The sequence below is a fragment of the Dermacentor andersoni genome, chromosome 9, assembly GCF_023375885.2.
Source record: "Dermacentor andersoni chromosome 9, qqDerAnde1_hic_scaffold, whole genome shotgun sequence".
In the NCBI taxonomy this organism is placed as follows: Eukaryota; Metazoa; Arthropoda; class Arachnida; order Ixodida; family Ixodidae; genus Dermacentor; species Dermacentor andersoni.
In genome coordinates, this window is record NC_092822.1 from 73,083,425 (window position 1) to 73,101,879 (window position 18,455).

At 43.7% G+C, this 18,455-nt stretch overlaps 1 protein-coding gene across 14 annotated transcripts in view; it reads right to left on the bottom strand.

The window, feature by feature from the left end:
* The window catches only part of LOC129384091 (uncharacterized), a 165,340-nt gene that overhangs the window by 13,698 nt on the left and 133,187 nt on the right, over positions 1-18,455 (bottom strand). For 10 of the 14 annotated variants that reach the window (XM_055069208.2, XM_055069203.2, XM_055069205.2 and 7 more), the window contains 2 exons: positions 15,798-15,827; positions 5,618-5,802 (listed from right to left, as the gene is read on the bottom strand). In XM_055069208.2, the coding sequence (XP_054925183.1) occupies positions 5,618-5,802; positions 15,798-15,827 (215 nt within the window). Of the gene's footprint in view, positions 1-5,617; positions 5,803-15,797; positions 15,828-18,455 lie in introns of those variants that run through there. The other 4 variants (XR_011890026.1, XM_072284220.1, XM_072284221.1 and 1 more) reach the window with 2 other exon arrangements.

Sequence of the window (18,455 nt, forward strand, 5' to 3'; positions counted from 1 at the left end):
CCATTATCTATGGCCGCGCATTCCGGGGCTTGATGGATCATCACTCCTTATGCTGACTGGAAAACCTAAGACACCCTTCTGGACGACTGGCACGGTGGAGCCTACGCCTGCAGGAGTACATGACCATGGTACACACACACGACGATGCCGACACATTGTCGCGCGCGCCTGTTGAACACGCCGATCAACACACGGAAGATGACAGCGCTTTTCTCGGGGCCATAAGTGAGACAGACGTATCTACACGGCAGCGAGCAGATTGTGAATTGCGACCTATCGTTGAACATCTAGAAGTCCGCAACGTACGTCTACCCCGACACATTACTCGCGGACTGTCTTCGCTTTCTTTGCGACAGGGAATCCTGTACGAAAAGAATTCTGCTGCCAGCATCAAAACCTATTTGTTGGTCGTATCAGCAGAGCTTCGTGACGAAATCGTGGTGGCATGCCACGACGGACCTGCGTCTGGCCAATTCGGTTGCACTCGTACCCTTGCTAGGGTACGCGAATCCTACTACTGGCCGAAAGTCAAATTGTGCCTTGGACGTAGTTATAGCGAATCGTTTTATAGCGGCCTCCGAGTTTATAGTTGCATTAGTCAAGAAACGCTAGGTATGTGTCGCCGGGTAGGCTTCGTGTTTCATATTAAAACCACTGGATATGTACCCCTTTCCAATGACTCTCTTTAATGCCAACTTTACCACAGTGAAATGGATCCGCATTCTTTTTCAATAAAAAAAAGAACTTGCCTCCGCCAGGATTTATTTATTTTATTGTACCGTCAAGACCGAAGTATTAAAGAGGGGAGTGTGTAAAAATATATAAATCAGAAAATAACAAAGCAACAAAGGGTGGTTAGTTATTACAGCAAAATTGATTAGGTAATTTTATCCGGGAGTGATGATGTCGGATAAGGCCGAGAAGGTGGTTCCATTCCCGAGAGCTCCTAGGAATAAATGATTCGTTACAGGTTCTGGTGTAGCACTGTTTATGTTATCAAGTTTATGAAATAACGCCAGGCGAAAGCACTTACGTTGGTCTGAGGGAGGAGCACCTAGCAAAGAGTTTTTCATGGCACTTACGCTTAATGTGCTAATTGCTAAGAACGAAATGCTCGGAATTGTTTTGGATTAGGTCAAGTGATTTATTAAGGGTTTCAATGTGCGGATCCCGGATGGACGAGGCGTAGTTAATTGTACTCTTAATAAGCGTTTTGTATAAGAATAGTTTTAATAATGTAGGTGCAGGAGAAAAAATTCCGCGTAGATAACCAAGCATATGGTTTGTATTGTTAATTACCTTATCGATGTGCAACGGCCAGGAAAGTGAACAGGCTATGTGGACGCCTAGGTATTCACAGGAAGTTACGACCTCTAAAGGAGCAACATTAAGGTAATAGTTTGGCGGAAGAATATTGCTGCGTCATACAGGCATACATTTACATTTATTTACGTTAAGTTGCATTAACCATACGTCACACCAGTTAGAGAGCATTTATATCGTCTTGTAAGAATTTATTATCAGATTAGTCCGAGATTTCACGGAGGATAACAGCCATCTGCGAAACGGTAAGTAATAGAAGAAACGTCAATGGGTGTATGGTTAATGTAAATTAAGAAATGTAGAGGGCATATAACTGATCCTTGGGGCACACCAATGTCTACGGGATTTAATGGGGACACATGATTATTTGGCAACATACTGTGACCAATTAAGGAGAGAATGCTCAAGCCATCCAAACAGGTTAGGATCAAGATAAAGTTTACTAAGTTGAAGTACAAGCAATTTTTGACGCACTTTGTCCGAGGCATTGGCGAAGTCCAGAAAAGACAGTCTGCGAATGAACCTTTGTCGAGAATAAGATTAAGGCTGTGAGTAAACGAAAGTTGAGCTTCACAAGAGAAGTTTTCTGAAACCATGTTGTGCTTTAGTGTAAGTGCTTTGCTAAATGTGAGCACAAAATATGCTTAAGAACCTTGCAAGGAATGTTGGTGAGGGAAATGGGGTGCCTTCCAATCTGCAGGTAGCTGATGGGTATGTAAAACTTTCTGCAAAATTTTTGAATTGAAAGCAGTACAGATGAATAAACAGCATTTTTCAGAAATTTCGCATTAACCAAATAAGCACCCTGACGTCATGACAACTTCAGATCTTTAATTACATTTTGACCCCATGAGGTTCAATGATATAAAGTCCATAGATGGGTAATTGCAACACTAAAGTGTTTGGAAGCACAGGGCCATTACATACAACAAAGTTGTTACAGGGACATACATCTTCGGGTACCGGTGAACCACTGGAATCAATCAGAGCGACCGAATGACCTTTGGAAGTGTTATAACAGGCAAGAACTTTTTAGGGCCATTTGCAAGCAATGTGGCAAAAGTGTGTACTTGGAATGCCCAAATTTTATAGTTTATGTGCAAGTTCTGTCCGCCTCCTTAGAAGCGTTCCATTTCGATGTCAGTGAACTTTTATTCGCTATTCGATACGGTCGTTGTTTTTTTCGGTTGGAAAGCCTTTTGAACTTGCAAGTTCAACCAGGGCTTCTTAACACTGCAGGATATTGCACTTCACGGAATAAATTTGTCGGTGAGCTCATGTATATTTTTGAAACGGTCCAGTTCTTGTCAACGGCGCGATCATCAAATTGGCTCTGGAAAGGATGAAGAAAATTTGATAGTTTAATATTGATAGCGTTAATATCACAGTGCTAATTTTTTTAACAATTGGTTTCAAATACAGGAGATATGTTGAAATGAAAACCCAGGTGATTGCTTAAGCCCGGTAAGCATGAAACATTGCCTATATATATAGGCAACTATATCAGGATGAGGGCATACGATTAATTCAAGGAGGGAAACCACAGCAGAGATCAAGAAAGTCGTTACTTTGTGAAAAAAATAAATAGGAGTGCGGAGGATCAGTAGTCCAGCATATCTTAGGGAAGTTGAAATCCCCCAATAATATATAGGGCAACCGTTATCAACGCAAGCGCACACAACTTCCAGATTACAATTAATGGGACTTCATGATATTGCAGCGACTTTGAAATAGCGAGTAGTACGCCTCCACCTTTGCGAGCAGTGCGATCGCAACGGCAGGTGCTAAATCGAGACAAGCCAAAGATTTCACAATCTTGCACATGAGGTTGTAGCCACGTTTCCGTTAATGCAATAATACCAGCATTACAGCTATCGATGAGCGATTTAAGTTCCTCGCGTTCGCGAAACACTTCTAGCGTTTGCGACAAGCACAGAGGCTTCACAAGCATGTGCACAGCCCCTCGCGCGCTGCTATGTAGAAGGGTGATGACGCAGACTGTCAGGTGCGCTTGCGCGATCTAGAAAATCTTTTAACTTGCTTATCGTTGTCACTTGGTAATTACATGACACATTGCTTATCAATGGAAAGCTTGTGAAAGGGTAGTTCAGAGGAGGAGGAATTAGGCTGGCTTTTACCAAATTCAAGATGCTTTTGCTAGCGAGCCTTGTCGCAGGCGATAAATCCTCAGATACTGAAATGCTACTAACTTTAAGCTGAGTGTGCGACGAAAGTATGCTCTCCTTAATTTTGAAGCTTGATAGTTCCATTTTAACCAAACGGCACCTTGTATTTGAAAAAGTCCCGATTCAATGCGCCCGTTTAACAAGGCATTTCCATCGCTGACGGCAGGGCATCCAGAGTTCTGTTCAGCTTGCAGCCATTACTCATGGGATCCGGGTATTGCGCCTTGATCTGTCTTCCAAGTCGTCTAAGCACGGGACCTCGATGCCCAGCTTCTTTTTCAACTGATCAGCGCTTTCTTGAATCATTGCATTCAGATTTATTTTCAAGTGATTGAAGACAGCGGAAAATATCGGTTAGCTTGACTGGCTGGTTTCCACATTCTTCATACCTGATTTCAACTCGGACTCACCTTTACTAAGCTCGACTGTCATGTTCTTTATGTCTTTAAGCATTAAGAATACGGTACTCATCTGATCAGACTGGGACTCGGAAGACTACTCGAGGCAGAGTCATCTTGAGCCGACTTCTGCACCCTTGGAGGCCCTGGGTTTTCCTCTACATCCCCGCATTGCAACAGCGCCACGTCGATACAATAACGCATAGTAGCATATAGGCCAAGTGGGCATGGGAGCAGCAGAAGTGAGCGATTACCACTCCGTTTAGCATACAGGGTCGAATTGTAACGCACCTCTGGAGCGAACAAAAATTGCGCATGAGGCGCAGCGCAACGACTGCTGCTCGCATGCCCACTGAAGGAGTAGGTGCTCGGGAAGATGCTTTTGAAGGGGCTGGAAAAGGGTGGTAAATCAGCCGGTGACGTCGTCCCAGAAACAATTCGGTGTCCGTTTAGCGGTACATCTAGGAAGGAGGAAAGATTATGGAGACACCACGTGCGGGTGACGGCTCTTGACGATCTTGGACAGCATCAACGCATGCGCCCACAGTAGGGCCGATGTGGATGGCCGCGGAAGGGGAAGCAAGGGCAAGCATCAGCAAAATCTGTTGCGCATGAGGCATAGTGCAACGAGTGCTGCTCGCATCACTTAACTTAACGCGTCACAGGACAACGACCGTTGTGAAATGATTTGTGAATGGTCAGAAGTACCCTGCCGACTGAAGGTCTGTTGATTGTGTTCTCTGCTTGGTTCGCGCCGCATGGAACTGTCACTACACTGCACGATGATTTCGAGCCGTAGTATGTCTTGCTAAACTTCAGCTGATGTTTGTGAGTTACATGCTTTGAGTGCAATCATCGAGATGTCTTCACTATTTTCAGGCGTTATATGAAGTCTATGAAGGTTAAGATGTCATCGGCTAAATCAAGGCGCCAGCTAGCCTACAGATGGCAGAAGCAGAGGGATCGTCCTACCTAATCTGCAATCGATGTCAAACCTTTTTCGTAAAGGCTTGCAATAAATCACTTCTGCAAACGCTCCTAGTTGCTACAAAACCGTTTTACAAATCTCGTGTTATTTATGTCTGATGCCCTCAGAAAACTGCATTACCTTGAGTGGAAATTCCGTAAAAAACTAATATGACTGACGGTTAAAGCGTGCGGCTTAAGTCCTTGCAATAAGGTAGAGATATAATAAATTTTCTTTGTGTTTTTCTACTCCTCGTATTATTCTATACGGTAGACGTCATGAACGGGAATGCTTGCGTATAGCACGAATACCACTACGGGATGTAGCTTCCTCTCTTCCATGCAGCACTGCTCGTCTGCTCGCAAGAGAGTACGATCCGGTGACCCAACTGGTGGACTATCCGGCCTCCCACTTGTAGCAACTACGTCGCTTTCCCGCTAGTGCGAGACGAAGGATTTGTAGCAAACGAAGCGCTGCTCCTTGCCTGTCTCGGCTTAACTGTGAAGCAACTAGCTCAGTTGAATAACGTTGTGCGTTGACAATTTCATAACAAGCAACTGGAACAAACTTGGCCACGCCTCTGAATAGACGAGCTGATTCTCCGTAGGCACGACGCGCTTCGCACCACTGTTTTAAGATTCACCAACTATTTTCATACATGTAAAACGTTCCACTACGGTGTAACGTGACTGGTATGGAAGGTAAATGCAAATTAAAAATAGTATGCGGATAATTCAACGCACCTTCAGTTTTCTTCCATTTTTGGTTGTCAGGATAACTTCAGTTAATCCATGCGAGTTGCTGAGGCGCCACTCAGTGGTCTTTTCCAACATTTCATAGAAACCCGTATCCTTATTCTCTGCCATCCTCGTTCCGATGATCAACTTCTCTCCTAAATATGTTGACATCCAGGTCAGCCTTTTCGCATCTCTAAGATAAAACAATTGTGGTACACCGTGGCGATTAAGGCCTAGCACTACTCCATTGTACAGATTTCCTTCTGCGTAGGCCGAATGCTATCGGTTAGGCAAAAAAGATTCAGCCTGCGTAAAATCTAGTATGTCTGAAGAATGCATAAATTGCTTGAGATTTAGTGCTTGTAAAGGCCAATGAGAGTACGAAGCATGTCTTTAGTTTGCAGCAGTTCCCGCACACTCCGTGTGCGCGTGTTTCATGAAACAAACACCACCACCAAGTCACGGACCGCATGCGCGTTATCAGCATGACAGAGCATTCTCGACAGGAAAATAGCGAGTGCAGCGGTTTCAAGAAAGGAAACGCAAGCAAGACAGATGACTATTATTGTTGTGTGGCAGCAAATACCCACGCCAAATATTGCCTGCCTTCTATCCGCCCAGCCTGTACTGCCAGACGCAGGTGCGTCTTTCTGCCTGCAATAACGGGTAACCATATATAACAAAAAAGCTTTCACTCTTTGCGAGACCTATTAGCACTCTCTCGGCCCACACACATTCCATGGAAGCGAATCCGGATTACGTATTTCGTGTGTGCTTGCGAAGAACACGAAACATTCCAAAAACGTGCAATTTCACTATTTTCAGGGCGTAAGAACCAACGTCTTGCTTAATATGAATAGGTAAAGCAAATTTACAGAACTGAAATTGCCACTTCGATTTTGCCGCTTACATAGCCAATATATAGAGCAAGTGCCAGAACCAAAAACCCAGTACACCATATCACTAGTTTTGAAAACTTGTTTAGTTACATCGGATAGCTAACACCGATTGAAAGTTCTCAGCTTCTCACTATTAACCCTCCTCAGATAGAGGAAAAATTATTTCTACTGAGCACTGCGAAACTAAGCGTAGATGCAGGCAGCAAAACTTCCAATAAAAATAACTTCTCAATGTACTCGTAATAATACTCTTCACCAATGTATGTTTTTATCCTTTGACCACGGTCCTATGTGCACATACCAGATGCTAATTTTAACTTCTACGGTATTTTTTACAAAGCACCTGTAGGAGAGAACTATCTTGTCATTGAGCTGGAATATCCTAGAGGTCAAAATCACTTTATCGAGAGATCTCCCTAAGTACCTTTTGAATGAATTACTCAACGGCATATAATGCAATTGAAGAATCATTGTGTGTAAGCTTGCAAGGCGGAACCACTTAGAACGAATTTCCAGAAGCCTGCCAGTCTGGAGATATGCGATAATCGCCGAAGGGCACTGTTCGGCTTACTTCTTTATGGAAACTATGTTTATGTATTGAAGCTCAAAAGTGTCTGGAACGCCCATGTATTTAGTCCCACTCTCTTGAATCTAATATCTGGAAGTTGACGTCAACCTAGTTTGCAGCAATGGCCGAGAGGTAGAGCATCCGCTTCGCGTGCAAAAGGACAGTGGTTCGTATCCCAGCGCTGCGCAATTTTCGACAGGATTAAAAAAAATCCGCATGTTTATTAAATTGCATAAACAACTCTGGAGCGCGGCCTGATCCCGGTGACCAGAACCGATAGCGCACTCCCTCACCAGAGGGTAATTGGACACCCTGATGCAGTACTTGGCCACAACCTGCTATATGAATACAACAGTCAAACGCCGGCACGCAGTCCCCAGCAGCTGCGAAGCAACTGACCACGGCGGCGGTCAGACCTGTGAAGCAGCAGAGGGTGCTCAGAATCTCTGGATCCGGACAGGCCGCCATTGCAGAAATTAGCGGGCATCAAAGTGGATATAATAGGGCTCAGTGAGGTTAGGAGGCAAATGAAGCATATACATTGCTAAAAAGCAGGCATGTCCTTTATACAGGGGCATAGCGGAGAAACGAGAACTAGGAGTCCGATTCCTGATCAATAAGGATATAGCTGGTAACATACAGGAAAACTATAGCATTAGCGAGAGGGTGGCAGGTCTTGTGGAACTTATGAGGTAGAATTTGAAGGTCGTACAAGTGTACGCGCCTACATCCAGTCATGACCAGGAAGTCGAAAGCCCCTGTGATAACGTGGAATCGGTGATGGGTAAAGTCAAACCAAAATACACTATACTGATGGGCGACTTCAATGCCAGTGTAGGCAAGCAGACTGGATACAAGTCAATGGGGGAATATGGCATAGGTTATAGGAATAGCCGGGGAGAATTATTAGTTTGCCGAACGAAGACTTTGCGGATAATGAATACCCTCTTCCGCAAGCGGGATAACCGAAAGTCTATACTAGTCAGAATACTAGAAATGAAATAGACTTGATACTCTGCGCTAACCCTGGCATAATACAAGATGTCGACGTGCTCGGCAAGGTGCGCTTCGTTGACTATATGATGGAAAGATCTCGAATTAGCCTAGACATGAGGAGGGAACGGAAGAAACTGGTATATAAGAAGCTAATCAATCAGTTAGCGGTAAGAGGGAAAATAGAGGAATTCCGGATCAAGGTACAGAACAGGTATTCGGCTTTACCTCGGGAAGGGGACCTTAGTGTTGAAGCAATGAACGACAATCTTATGGCAATCATTAAGGAGTGTGCAATAGAAGTCGATGGTAACTTCTTTAGACAGGATACCGGTAAGCTTTTGCAGGAGCCGAAAGAGCTCATTAAGAAACCCAAATGTATGAAAGCCTCTAACACTACAGCTAGAGTAGAACAGGCAGAACTTTCAAAGTTAATCAACAAGCGTTACATAGCTGACGTAAAGAAGCATGATATGGATAGAATTCAGCACGATCTCGGGAACGGAAGAAGCCTAAAGGCAGTGAAGAAGAAACAGAGTTCTAGACAGATGTTTACAGTACCAGTTGCACCCACGACGATAATGGAAGAGCAGATAGTCTAGAGGAATTTGACATCCCACAAGTAACGCCGGAAGAAAGCCTTGGAAGCTATGCAAAGAGAGAAGGCAGCTCGGGAGGATTAGGTAACAGCAGATTTGTTAAAGGATGGTGGGCAAATTCTAGAAAAACTGGCCGCCCTCTATACTCAATGCCTCATGACCTCGAGCGTACCGTAATCTTGGGAAGAATGCCAACATAATTTTAATCCATAAGAAACGGGATAATTTCTCCCCTTTCCAGACAAAGGGGAACTAAAGTAATATTTAAGTCTCGGAAGAGAGCAGCAGTTTACGATACGTAACGAGGCACTGGAAGTGGTGAGGGAATACATCTAGTTACGGCAGGTAGTGACCGCGGATCCGGATCATCAGACAGAAATCAGAGGAATTAGAATGGGCTAGGGTGCATTTGGCAGGCATTCTCTGATCATTAACTGCAGGTTGCCATTATCCCGCAAGAGAAAAGTGTATAATAGCTGTCTTACCAATACTCACGTACAGGGCAGAAACCGGGAAGCTTACGAAAAGGGTTCTACTTAAATTGGGGACTACGCTACGAGCTATGACAAGAAGAATGATGGGGGTAACATTAGAGGATAAGAAAAGAGCAGATTGAGTGAGAGAACAAACACGAGTTAATAAACTCTTAATGATATCTTAGCTGAAATCAATAAAAAGAAATGGGCATCGGCAGGGCATGTAATGAGGAGAGAAGATAACCGATGGTCATTAAGGGTTACAGAGTCGATTCCAAGACAAGTAAAGCGTAGCAGGGGGCAGCAGAGTTAGGTGGTTGGATGAGTAAGAAGTTTTCGGGGACAGCATGGCCACAATTTGCAGATGACCGGGGTAGTTGGAGAAGTATGAGAAGTTGGAAATATGGGAGAAGTATTCATTTAACGAGTTTAGTGAATGTAGTAACAGGTAAGTTCATTGAGTACGAGCGTAGCCAGGATGATGATGATGATGAATATGATGATGATTATGATGATGATGATCATGATGAGGAGGAGGAGGAGGAGGAGGAGGAGGAGGAGGAGGAGAAAGGGGACGTTCATGATTGTAGGCCGATCAGCTTACTGTCCGTTGTCACCAAAGTATTTACTAAGGTAACCGCAAATAGAATAAGGAACACCTGAGACTTCTGTCAACCAAAGGACCAGGCAGGATTTTGTAAAGGCTACACAACAATAGACCATATTCACATTATCAATCAGGTGATAGAGAAATGTGCGAAATATTGCCAACCCTTATATGTAGCTTTCATTGATTACGAGAAAGCGTTTGATTCAGTAGAAACCTCAGCAGTCATGCAGGCATTACTGAATCGGGGTGTAGACGAGCCGTGTGTAAAAATACTGAAAGATATCTAACATATCTAAAGCGGCTCCATAGCCACCGTAGTCCTCCATAAAGAAAGCAACGAAATACGAATAAAGAAATTCGTCAGGCAGGGAGGTACGATCTCTCAATGCAATTCACCGCGTGTTTACAAGACGGATTCAGAGACCTGGATTGGAAAGAATTGGGGATAAAAGTTAATGGAGAATACCTTAGTAACTTGCGATTCGCTGATGATATTACCTTGCTTAGTAACTCAGGGGACCAATTGCAGTGCATGCTCAGTGACCTGGACGCGCAAAACAGAAGGGAGGGTGTAAAAATTAATCTGCAGGAAACTAAAGTAATGTTTAGCAGTCTCGGATGAGAACAGCAGTTTACGATAGGTAGAAATGCACTGGATCTGGTAAGGGAACACATCTACTTAGGGCATGTAGTTACCGCGGATACGGATCATGAGATTGAAATAATCAGAAGAATAGGAATGGGCTGGGGTGCGTTTGGCAGGCATTCTCAGATAATGAACAGAAGCTTGCCATTATCCCTCAAGAGAAAAGTGTATAACAGCTGTGTCTTACTAATTCTCACCCACGGGGCAGAAACCTGGAGCCTTACGAAAAGCATTCTATTTAAGTTGAGGATGACGCAACGAGCTATGGAAAAGAAGAATAATGGGTGTAATTGGTGTAATTGGGTGCGGGAACAAACGCGAGTTAATGACATTTTAGTTGAAATCAAGAAAAAGAAATGGGCATGGCCAGGGAACGTAATGAGCAGGTAAGATAACGGATGGTCATTAAGGGTTACGGACTGGAATGGGGTGGCAGAAAGTTAGTGGACGGATGCGATAAACAAATTTGCAGGGACAACATGGCCAGAATTAGCACATGACCGGTGTAGTATGGGAGAGGCCTTTGCCCTGAAGTGGGCGTAGCCAGCCTCGATGATGATGATGTCAACATGGCAATTCATTTGAAGTGGATACGTCTTGCAAGCCCTCCGTCTACAATTCGTGAATTGCAATATGTGCCATAAAGCGATTAGTTAGAGGGTTTGTGTTCATTATTTGTGCAAGTAATGCCTGCCTCTTCGCATAATGCAGCTTAAAAGGAGGCTTTAGCTCGGTGCTCATATCTAAACACGTGTAAAAGGAAAATTCGTTTTTGTCGGCAACCACTGCACAAAATTTGACGAGTTTAGTGAATGTAGTGATGGTTAGTTTTGAATGTTTGATTGAGGTTGACAACTCTAACTCAGCAATAAAAAATGATAACCACAATTCTGGGAATTGCATCTAATAGTACATCTAAAGCGAACAATATGGATATGTCACAAATAAATCTAAAAAATTTAGTGTTATAGAAATACAGCTTTTGCAGAACCTTGGTATACGACGTAACAAATCGTAACATTATCGAATCTGTCCGCTTTCAATGGCCTAACGGATGCCGTTTACAGAACCACGATATCTGTTCTTGATGTATAACTATGAATTTGTAAATTTATTGCTTCTACGTTTTTCAAACTACCGAATATTTTAAAACGTTTTTAACAAAATGCAAGACAAATAGAAATTTCGCTTCCAATAGTCCCTAGCAATATGTCACATGTCACATGCAACAAATTTTACTAAAATCGGTCCGTGGGTTATCTCGGAAAAACGTTTTTGCGTTTTACATGTATTTGGATAGGCCACGTCGGAGTTGGGCCCGAGCTTAAGCTTCCTCTTAAGGAAAATTATGTTACGTGGAACACGCGACCTTGAAAATTATGACCTTGTATATTTCACGAGAGTTAATTTGTAAGTACTGTTCAAGGTGATCGTATCTATACATAGGTGTGGCTGAGGTAGTCACGCTGGCCCCGGTAGTAACATGAAAACAAAGGGAGCACGACGTGCGGTGTATATATTTGCTAGTTCAACATACGTTGTTCTCTCTTCATATTATATATGCTCAGCCACCACAGGCTGAATGCTCAGCCTGTGGTGGACTGGTGCCCTCTGGAGTGAGCAATTATTCGACTGAAGCAATTTTACTGGTCGCGCTCTGTAACGTTGAAAGTCAAAAACAGGCTTAATCTAGCGGACAAGCTCACGCGTAATCCGAGCTTTATTTGAAACTATTCACAAGGAATCCTAATTATTGCTCTGTAAGCGATCGCATCAAAAAAACGCCTGAATAGCACATCTGCGCAGGAATAAAGTGACTTCTAAAAATACACCCGCCTTCATAAGATCGACCCCCTCTATACTCTTGAAAGCATTGGTAAGCACAAAACGTATGAGCGTCTTCCAGTTATTTGGGCTCATCATTGTGGCACAAGTTCATGTGCCGAAATTTAAGCCAGTTTTTTTTTTTACTTACTCTCAGTTGCGATGAAAAAGTACCCCAGCACCAGGGCCACGACGCAGAGCACAATGACCGCGTAGGCCACGTACTGCGAACGGTCACTGCATTGCCAGTTTTCAATAACAATCGGTGAGTTTAGCTTTTAACACTTCTATAGGAAAAGCTGCATTATGCACGCATCAGTCCTAAATATAGCCGCAATCTCTCACGTACCGACGTTATAAATTTGGGACGTTAAACCAGGAAACCTTATCTCAAGTGTTTAGGAGGCGGCGACCCCACTTGTAAAGAATTGGTGATAATTATTGAAGTTACTGGTGCAAGAGCGAAGTTTGGCCAAAGCGCCCCAAGACTATGGTGATGAGCGGTGAGTGGTGCAGGAACGGAGTTTCGAAGGGTACATGTAACATGGTTCCATCGAGGCCAGCATTCGCATTCGCTAGAAAGTGCACAAATTATATATTTAACAAATCTATGATACTGACACACGAGGCGTGAGATGTGCGATAGATATGAAACATAAGCCACGACGTACTGACGTGAGAAAAGATATGGATGTCAGTAGCAATAATGCTTGGACAGGACCCTGGAACGCATGGACACGGAAGCACATCCTCTACAAAGCCTAATATCGTAGCAGCAGCCCTCAGTGAGAGCATGTGACTCAAATATTTTGGCTCGTGTAGAATGTGCCAACAAGCTATGTAATATGGCGATATTAGTCGACAGAAAATTTCCTCAATCTGTCGTATTTTTTTTTATTGGAGGTTAACATCCGCAACGTGGTCCATTCAGATGCAGCTCATTTGACATTGCAGTGTACCAGATTCGTTAAGAATTATTTCTTAATTTTTGAAAAAAAAGCTCGGTTAAGGTCCGTGGCAGGAAGTAGTATGAAAGTATTATGTCTAGTTGCTATGGACGTTCAATTTCATCAGCGCGTAATTTTAATGCATCTCTATAAAATTCTGGGCACGAGTACAATGAAGTACATCTTAATATACGTCTCTGGAGCATGCTTACTGACCTCTACAAAAGATCTGCCACTGCCATGGCCGTAATAGCTTCACTTGAGACATAAGACAATGTCCAAGTAGTTGAGCACCTATTTCTCCACAAAGGTTTCTTACACGTGAGAACGGCTCACATGCTGTAGGTCGACTATTAAAGTGTGGCAGATGGTTTGATTGTTTATGGTGATGGTCGTTTATGGTTGAATAAGAAAGATGTTCGCGTGTACTTTCAGAAAATACGTTGTACTGGTACACGACCAATGAACACGAAGAGATCACTCATTTGACTGCATGGAGGCTCTGGATCGGACTTGTCCTGAAAGTTGCAGTGGTCCCATGTTATCAAATAAACTGCGCGACAAGGACGCAGACGAGCTATACAAAAACGACAAACACCAGCGCTCTCTCTCCACCTCGTCTACGTTTTTTTCCCGCAGTTCTGAAGATGGAACCAGACCAGCTCAACCAGCTCTCAGTTTTGATGTGCTGAAACCATCCGTCGCAAGAAGGATACCGAAATTGTTAGAAGGGTGTAATATTTTTATTGCACTTGGCATTGCTGAATGAGAAATTTCAGCTCCATAGTCAAGTGGACAAGGTTCTCCTGTTCAGGACACACTTCTGATCACAACCTTCAGGTTGCGCACAGAATAATTAAAACGTTCATTGTCTTCCGGAATTTCGTCCTCGAATACTTATGAGGAAAAAACGCGATTCCCAAAAACTTATACACTCCACTCATCGACAGCTCGTCATTATTGATTGCAATATTTGGGACTGGCGTTGCACCTCTGTTTTTAAAGAGTATGCAAGAGATTTTCTGGATATTTAAGTAAACGCATCATATTTCACCGTGCTGCAACTTATTTAAAGCTGCGCCAAACATGCGGTGCACAATAACAGTGCCTGGAATGACAAAGCGAGTTCATTTTTACAACATAGTGTGCAACTAACCACTACACCTATTCCTTAGGAATGAAGCAGTCCTTAATATTTCCCTTAATGCGGAGTAGATGGTGGTATGGCATTAGAAAGAGTATGGCGTTGAAAAGAGACCTGATGGTTTCCTGGGTTTCGCTGCGCCAGCCTTTTACAATTTCATAAATGATTTTATGGGAAGCCGGAGCTGAACACGAATACGAACATGAACATTCGGGAATGCTTCGGGCTCTGCTAAAGTAAATGGATGGTTTAATGGCTCATATGGTGCGTGTTTTTGCTCCAAAGGCTATCGTGCACCGAGAAAATCTGCCTTGACTTCGAGTTTGCCAAAGGCGATAGGCTTGACTTATGGCCTTGGTTTCTACTATATTGTACATTTTTTGCCCATGTTTCTACAGCAGATATAGTTTGCAAACTTCTTCTCTTGGCCTGTTGACGCGAGTTCTTTCTTTGCGATTTTACGTGCTGGAATCATACATTTGCAAAGTCCCAGAATTTCGATAGTGCCCGCACGCGTTGTTTTGCTGCTTATGCGCATTTCTCATTCTTTACTACAGCATTGAGCTCGTAATCTGGCAACCAGTCCTTTAGTTTGCGTCATGCATTTCCATGCAGCAGCAATCTGCTGTGCAGTAAGCAACGACATTATCTTTTTTTTTTTTTAAGACACAGATGTCATCCCTCGACAACTGTGCTAGGGAGAGCTTCCAGTCAGCGAATTCGACCTTCCGCCGAGGTACGTGTGGCGAGCATTTATACAGTTCTGTCGTACTTTAGTAAGGTCGTCACATCTATAGAGATCTTTAGTAACATTGCAATGGCGATACGGCTTTCGTGTTGATGTTTAGCTGAATTTTGCTCAAATATGCCTAGCAAGCAAACACTTCTCTCTTAATTTGCAATATATATATATATATATATATATATATATATATATATATATATATATATATACACAGAGAGACAGAGACAAGGACACACAACTACGGGCTGTCCAGCAGCAGGCCCGAGGTGCGCTCGAAAAGCCCAAGGCTTACGGCCCACCACAAACGGGCTTAACTGGGATAGTGCAGAGTAGGACATAACCCCGGCTTGACGCTTGGCCAACGTCACGACAAGTTAAACCGTTGGTTGCCAGCATTAAAAGAATGTTATTCCTATCCTAGGACACTTTGGGAATCCTTCAAAACTTTGGTCCATGGACAGAGATTCACATGTACTAGCTACATCCTTCAATGACCTGCACATCAATCTATTCTTTCTAGAAAACATACAGCGTCATGTCCGAAGCAGTAGCTGCTGTATCCAGACAGATCAATAATGCAGTGTGAACTAAACCCGTGTACGGCCTGGACCTAATTCGCTGTATCCCATAGTCATATGGGATACAGCGAATATATCCATTGTCATATGGATTGTCCCATGTGACTGGTGCAATATTGCAAGGATCGCACCTATACGTGAGGCACATGATACTTACGCCCTTGGCGCTGGGGCTGCATCACATCCTCTGAAAGAAAAAAAAACGGCATTAAAATCAGTGCACGGAGAAAACGCGGCTATTTCACAGTGGTGCTGACTGAAACACCAAACAGCCCCAATCCAATGTCCACGTAAACAGAAATAGATAGATGCACGAATTGAAACAGGAGAAATAAGGGCAGAACTAATTACGGACAAGGAAGCACCAGAATTCCGTCGGAGATACTCGAAGCTTCTGGCGACCCTCGGAAGAACCATAAATTCTTGCATGGACTAAAGTCTGTGACTACGGTCAAAGAGTACACTGATAAAAGCTAATGGCGACACCTCGTTTATATGCCTTTAATAACGTGGTTAAAACTTGGTGATAAGTGGGGCCTAGTCGTGAAAGAAGTTTCTTGGACACCGGCAGAGTGTCGCACAAGTTGGCACCTGTAGAAGCCGGTCGTAAGTCAACCAACGAATGTCTATACTCCGTTCCGTACATAGCAGTCAACGGTGTGGAAGTTACGCAAGATGTTCGGTCAAGAAAAGTTACCACTCTGCGCGGTGCGTCAACCAGCGTTCGCTGGCGCGAGCATGTACGTAATAATGCAAGGGTTGCAAATTAACAAAACGAAAACGAAATGGAACAACAACAACAAGAGAAGATCCAGAAGAACGTCTTACCAGCCCTATACTACTGTGTGTGTGTTTCTTTCTAAGGTATAAAGCTTGTTTCATTCTATTACTGAGCCTATACCAAAAATAGTTGCAGACAATTGCAGTCAAAAAACATCGAACTGTATCCCAGTGCGAACGAAGCCCACTGCAAGACGTCCCTCTAGCCTCCTCAGCGTTCGCTGCTATGTATGCAACCAAGTATAGAGAAGCAAAAGTCGTGAATGCACTTGCAGCAATGGCACATGACATCTGCGTCTTTCTGATCAGCAAAGCCAAGCATGAGTTATCATGCGATGATGCTATTTTCGTTGCCATTATTTACCATTTCTTTCCCTTATGCTTTCCTTAGGGTCCTTGCTCGCGTCTCATGATACAATTAATAAAAATCGGGCCCCTCGGTTAAACGCCTTTCTTCTCGTTCTTACATAACGAGAGTCTCAAATCTGGCGACATTGACGCCTTCAGGTAGCATGTGCGGGTTTACTGGCCAGTTGCCTTCACCCAGAAAAATCATGTACTTGTGACGCCTGCGACAGGAGAGATGTCCCACATCCGCCGCCAAGATTTGTGAGTGGTGGCGTTTGCTAACACTCCCAGGGTTAGTTCTAGTAGTAACTCGTCCACAAAGAGGTAGTAATACCCCTAAGTAATACCCCACAAAGAGGATGGGGAAACCGCGCGCGGGAGCTAAATTGGTTAGAGCATCCCACGCGTAATGCGAAGACGTGGGATCGTTCACCTGTGGCATGTTGTATTTTCATCCATTTTCATTTCCATTAATTTATCGTTTCTTTCTTTCATTTATTGAGCACAATTTCCCCTGTGTCGTCCTTGGTGTCAGTACTGGCGTCTCATGATACGATTAATAAAAATCAGGCCCTTCGGTTAACCCCCTTTTTTTCTCGTTTATTACATAACGAGGTTCTCGAATCCGGCAACATTGACGCCTTTAGGTGGCATGTGTGGGTTTTTTGACCACTTGCCTTTACCCAAAAAGACCACGTTCTCGTGACGCCTGCGGCAGAAAGGATGTTCCACATCCGCCGCCAAGGTTTCTGAGTGGTGGCGCAGGCTAACACTCCCATGGTTATACTAGAAAACTTAAATACAAGGGAAAGTTGATGGGGAAATTAAGCCGCAGTAGTTCAATTGGTAGAGCATCGCACGCGAAATGCGAAGGTTGTGGGATCGTTCTCCACCTGCGGCAAGTTGTATATTTTTCATCGATTTTCATTTCCAATATCTTATCGTTTCTTTATGTCATTTATTAAGCACAAGTAATTTCCCCTATGTTGTTCTTGGTGTCAGTGTTTGTCGGCTTCTCATATACAAAAATAGGCTACTCTAAATATTTTTATAGATAGGAGTAAAAAAGGTTAGTACTCAGCTTAATCGGACCTAGTGTTCGCGTGCTATGCTGCTTTGCTGCTTCCTACGGCTAAGCGTTCTCCTCGCAAAATGTATTTTCAACGCCTAGCAAAAGCATGGACTGACAAAGCTACGCAATCTCAGTACGTTTCCAGCACGATATATGACAGAACACAGCCTACGCACTCCATAGCTTCATACACCTGTTGAAAATAGCGTGATCAGGAAAACAAATCCCCGTTAACAAAGGAAAAAGCTCCGTTCGTACACCTTTACACATGCATTTCTATTAAAATCAATTCCTGACATAAAACTAAACAAGAACCGAGCTCTTCAAGGACGCGGTTAGCCACGAAACTTAGCCAAAACATCCGAAATGCCTCACGAAAGCCTCGCAACTAAAACTCGAGGCCAACTGTCATGGTGGTGAGTGCGCCGAGACGCGGAAGGAAGGGAAATAAAGCAAAGGGCTTGAAAAATGCCACGTGACGGAGCTCAACCGATTGGGAGACGCAGACTTGCCTCCTCGCGTGCTCCTCGCAGCAGCGGCAGCGAGAAGTGTGTCGCTACCTTTTACTTTTATTCAGGGACTTTAGTTGCGAAGGGTACAGGGCACTTCCAACCG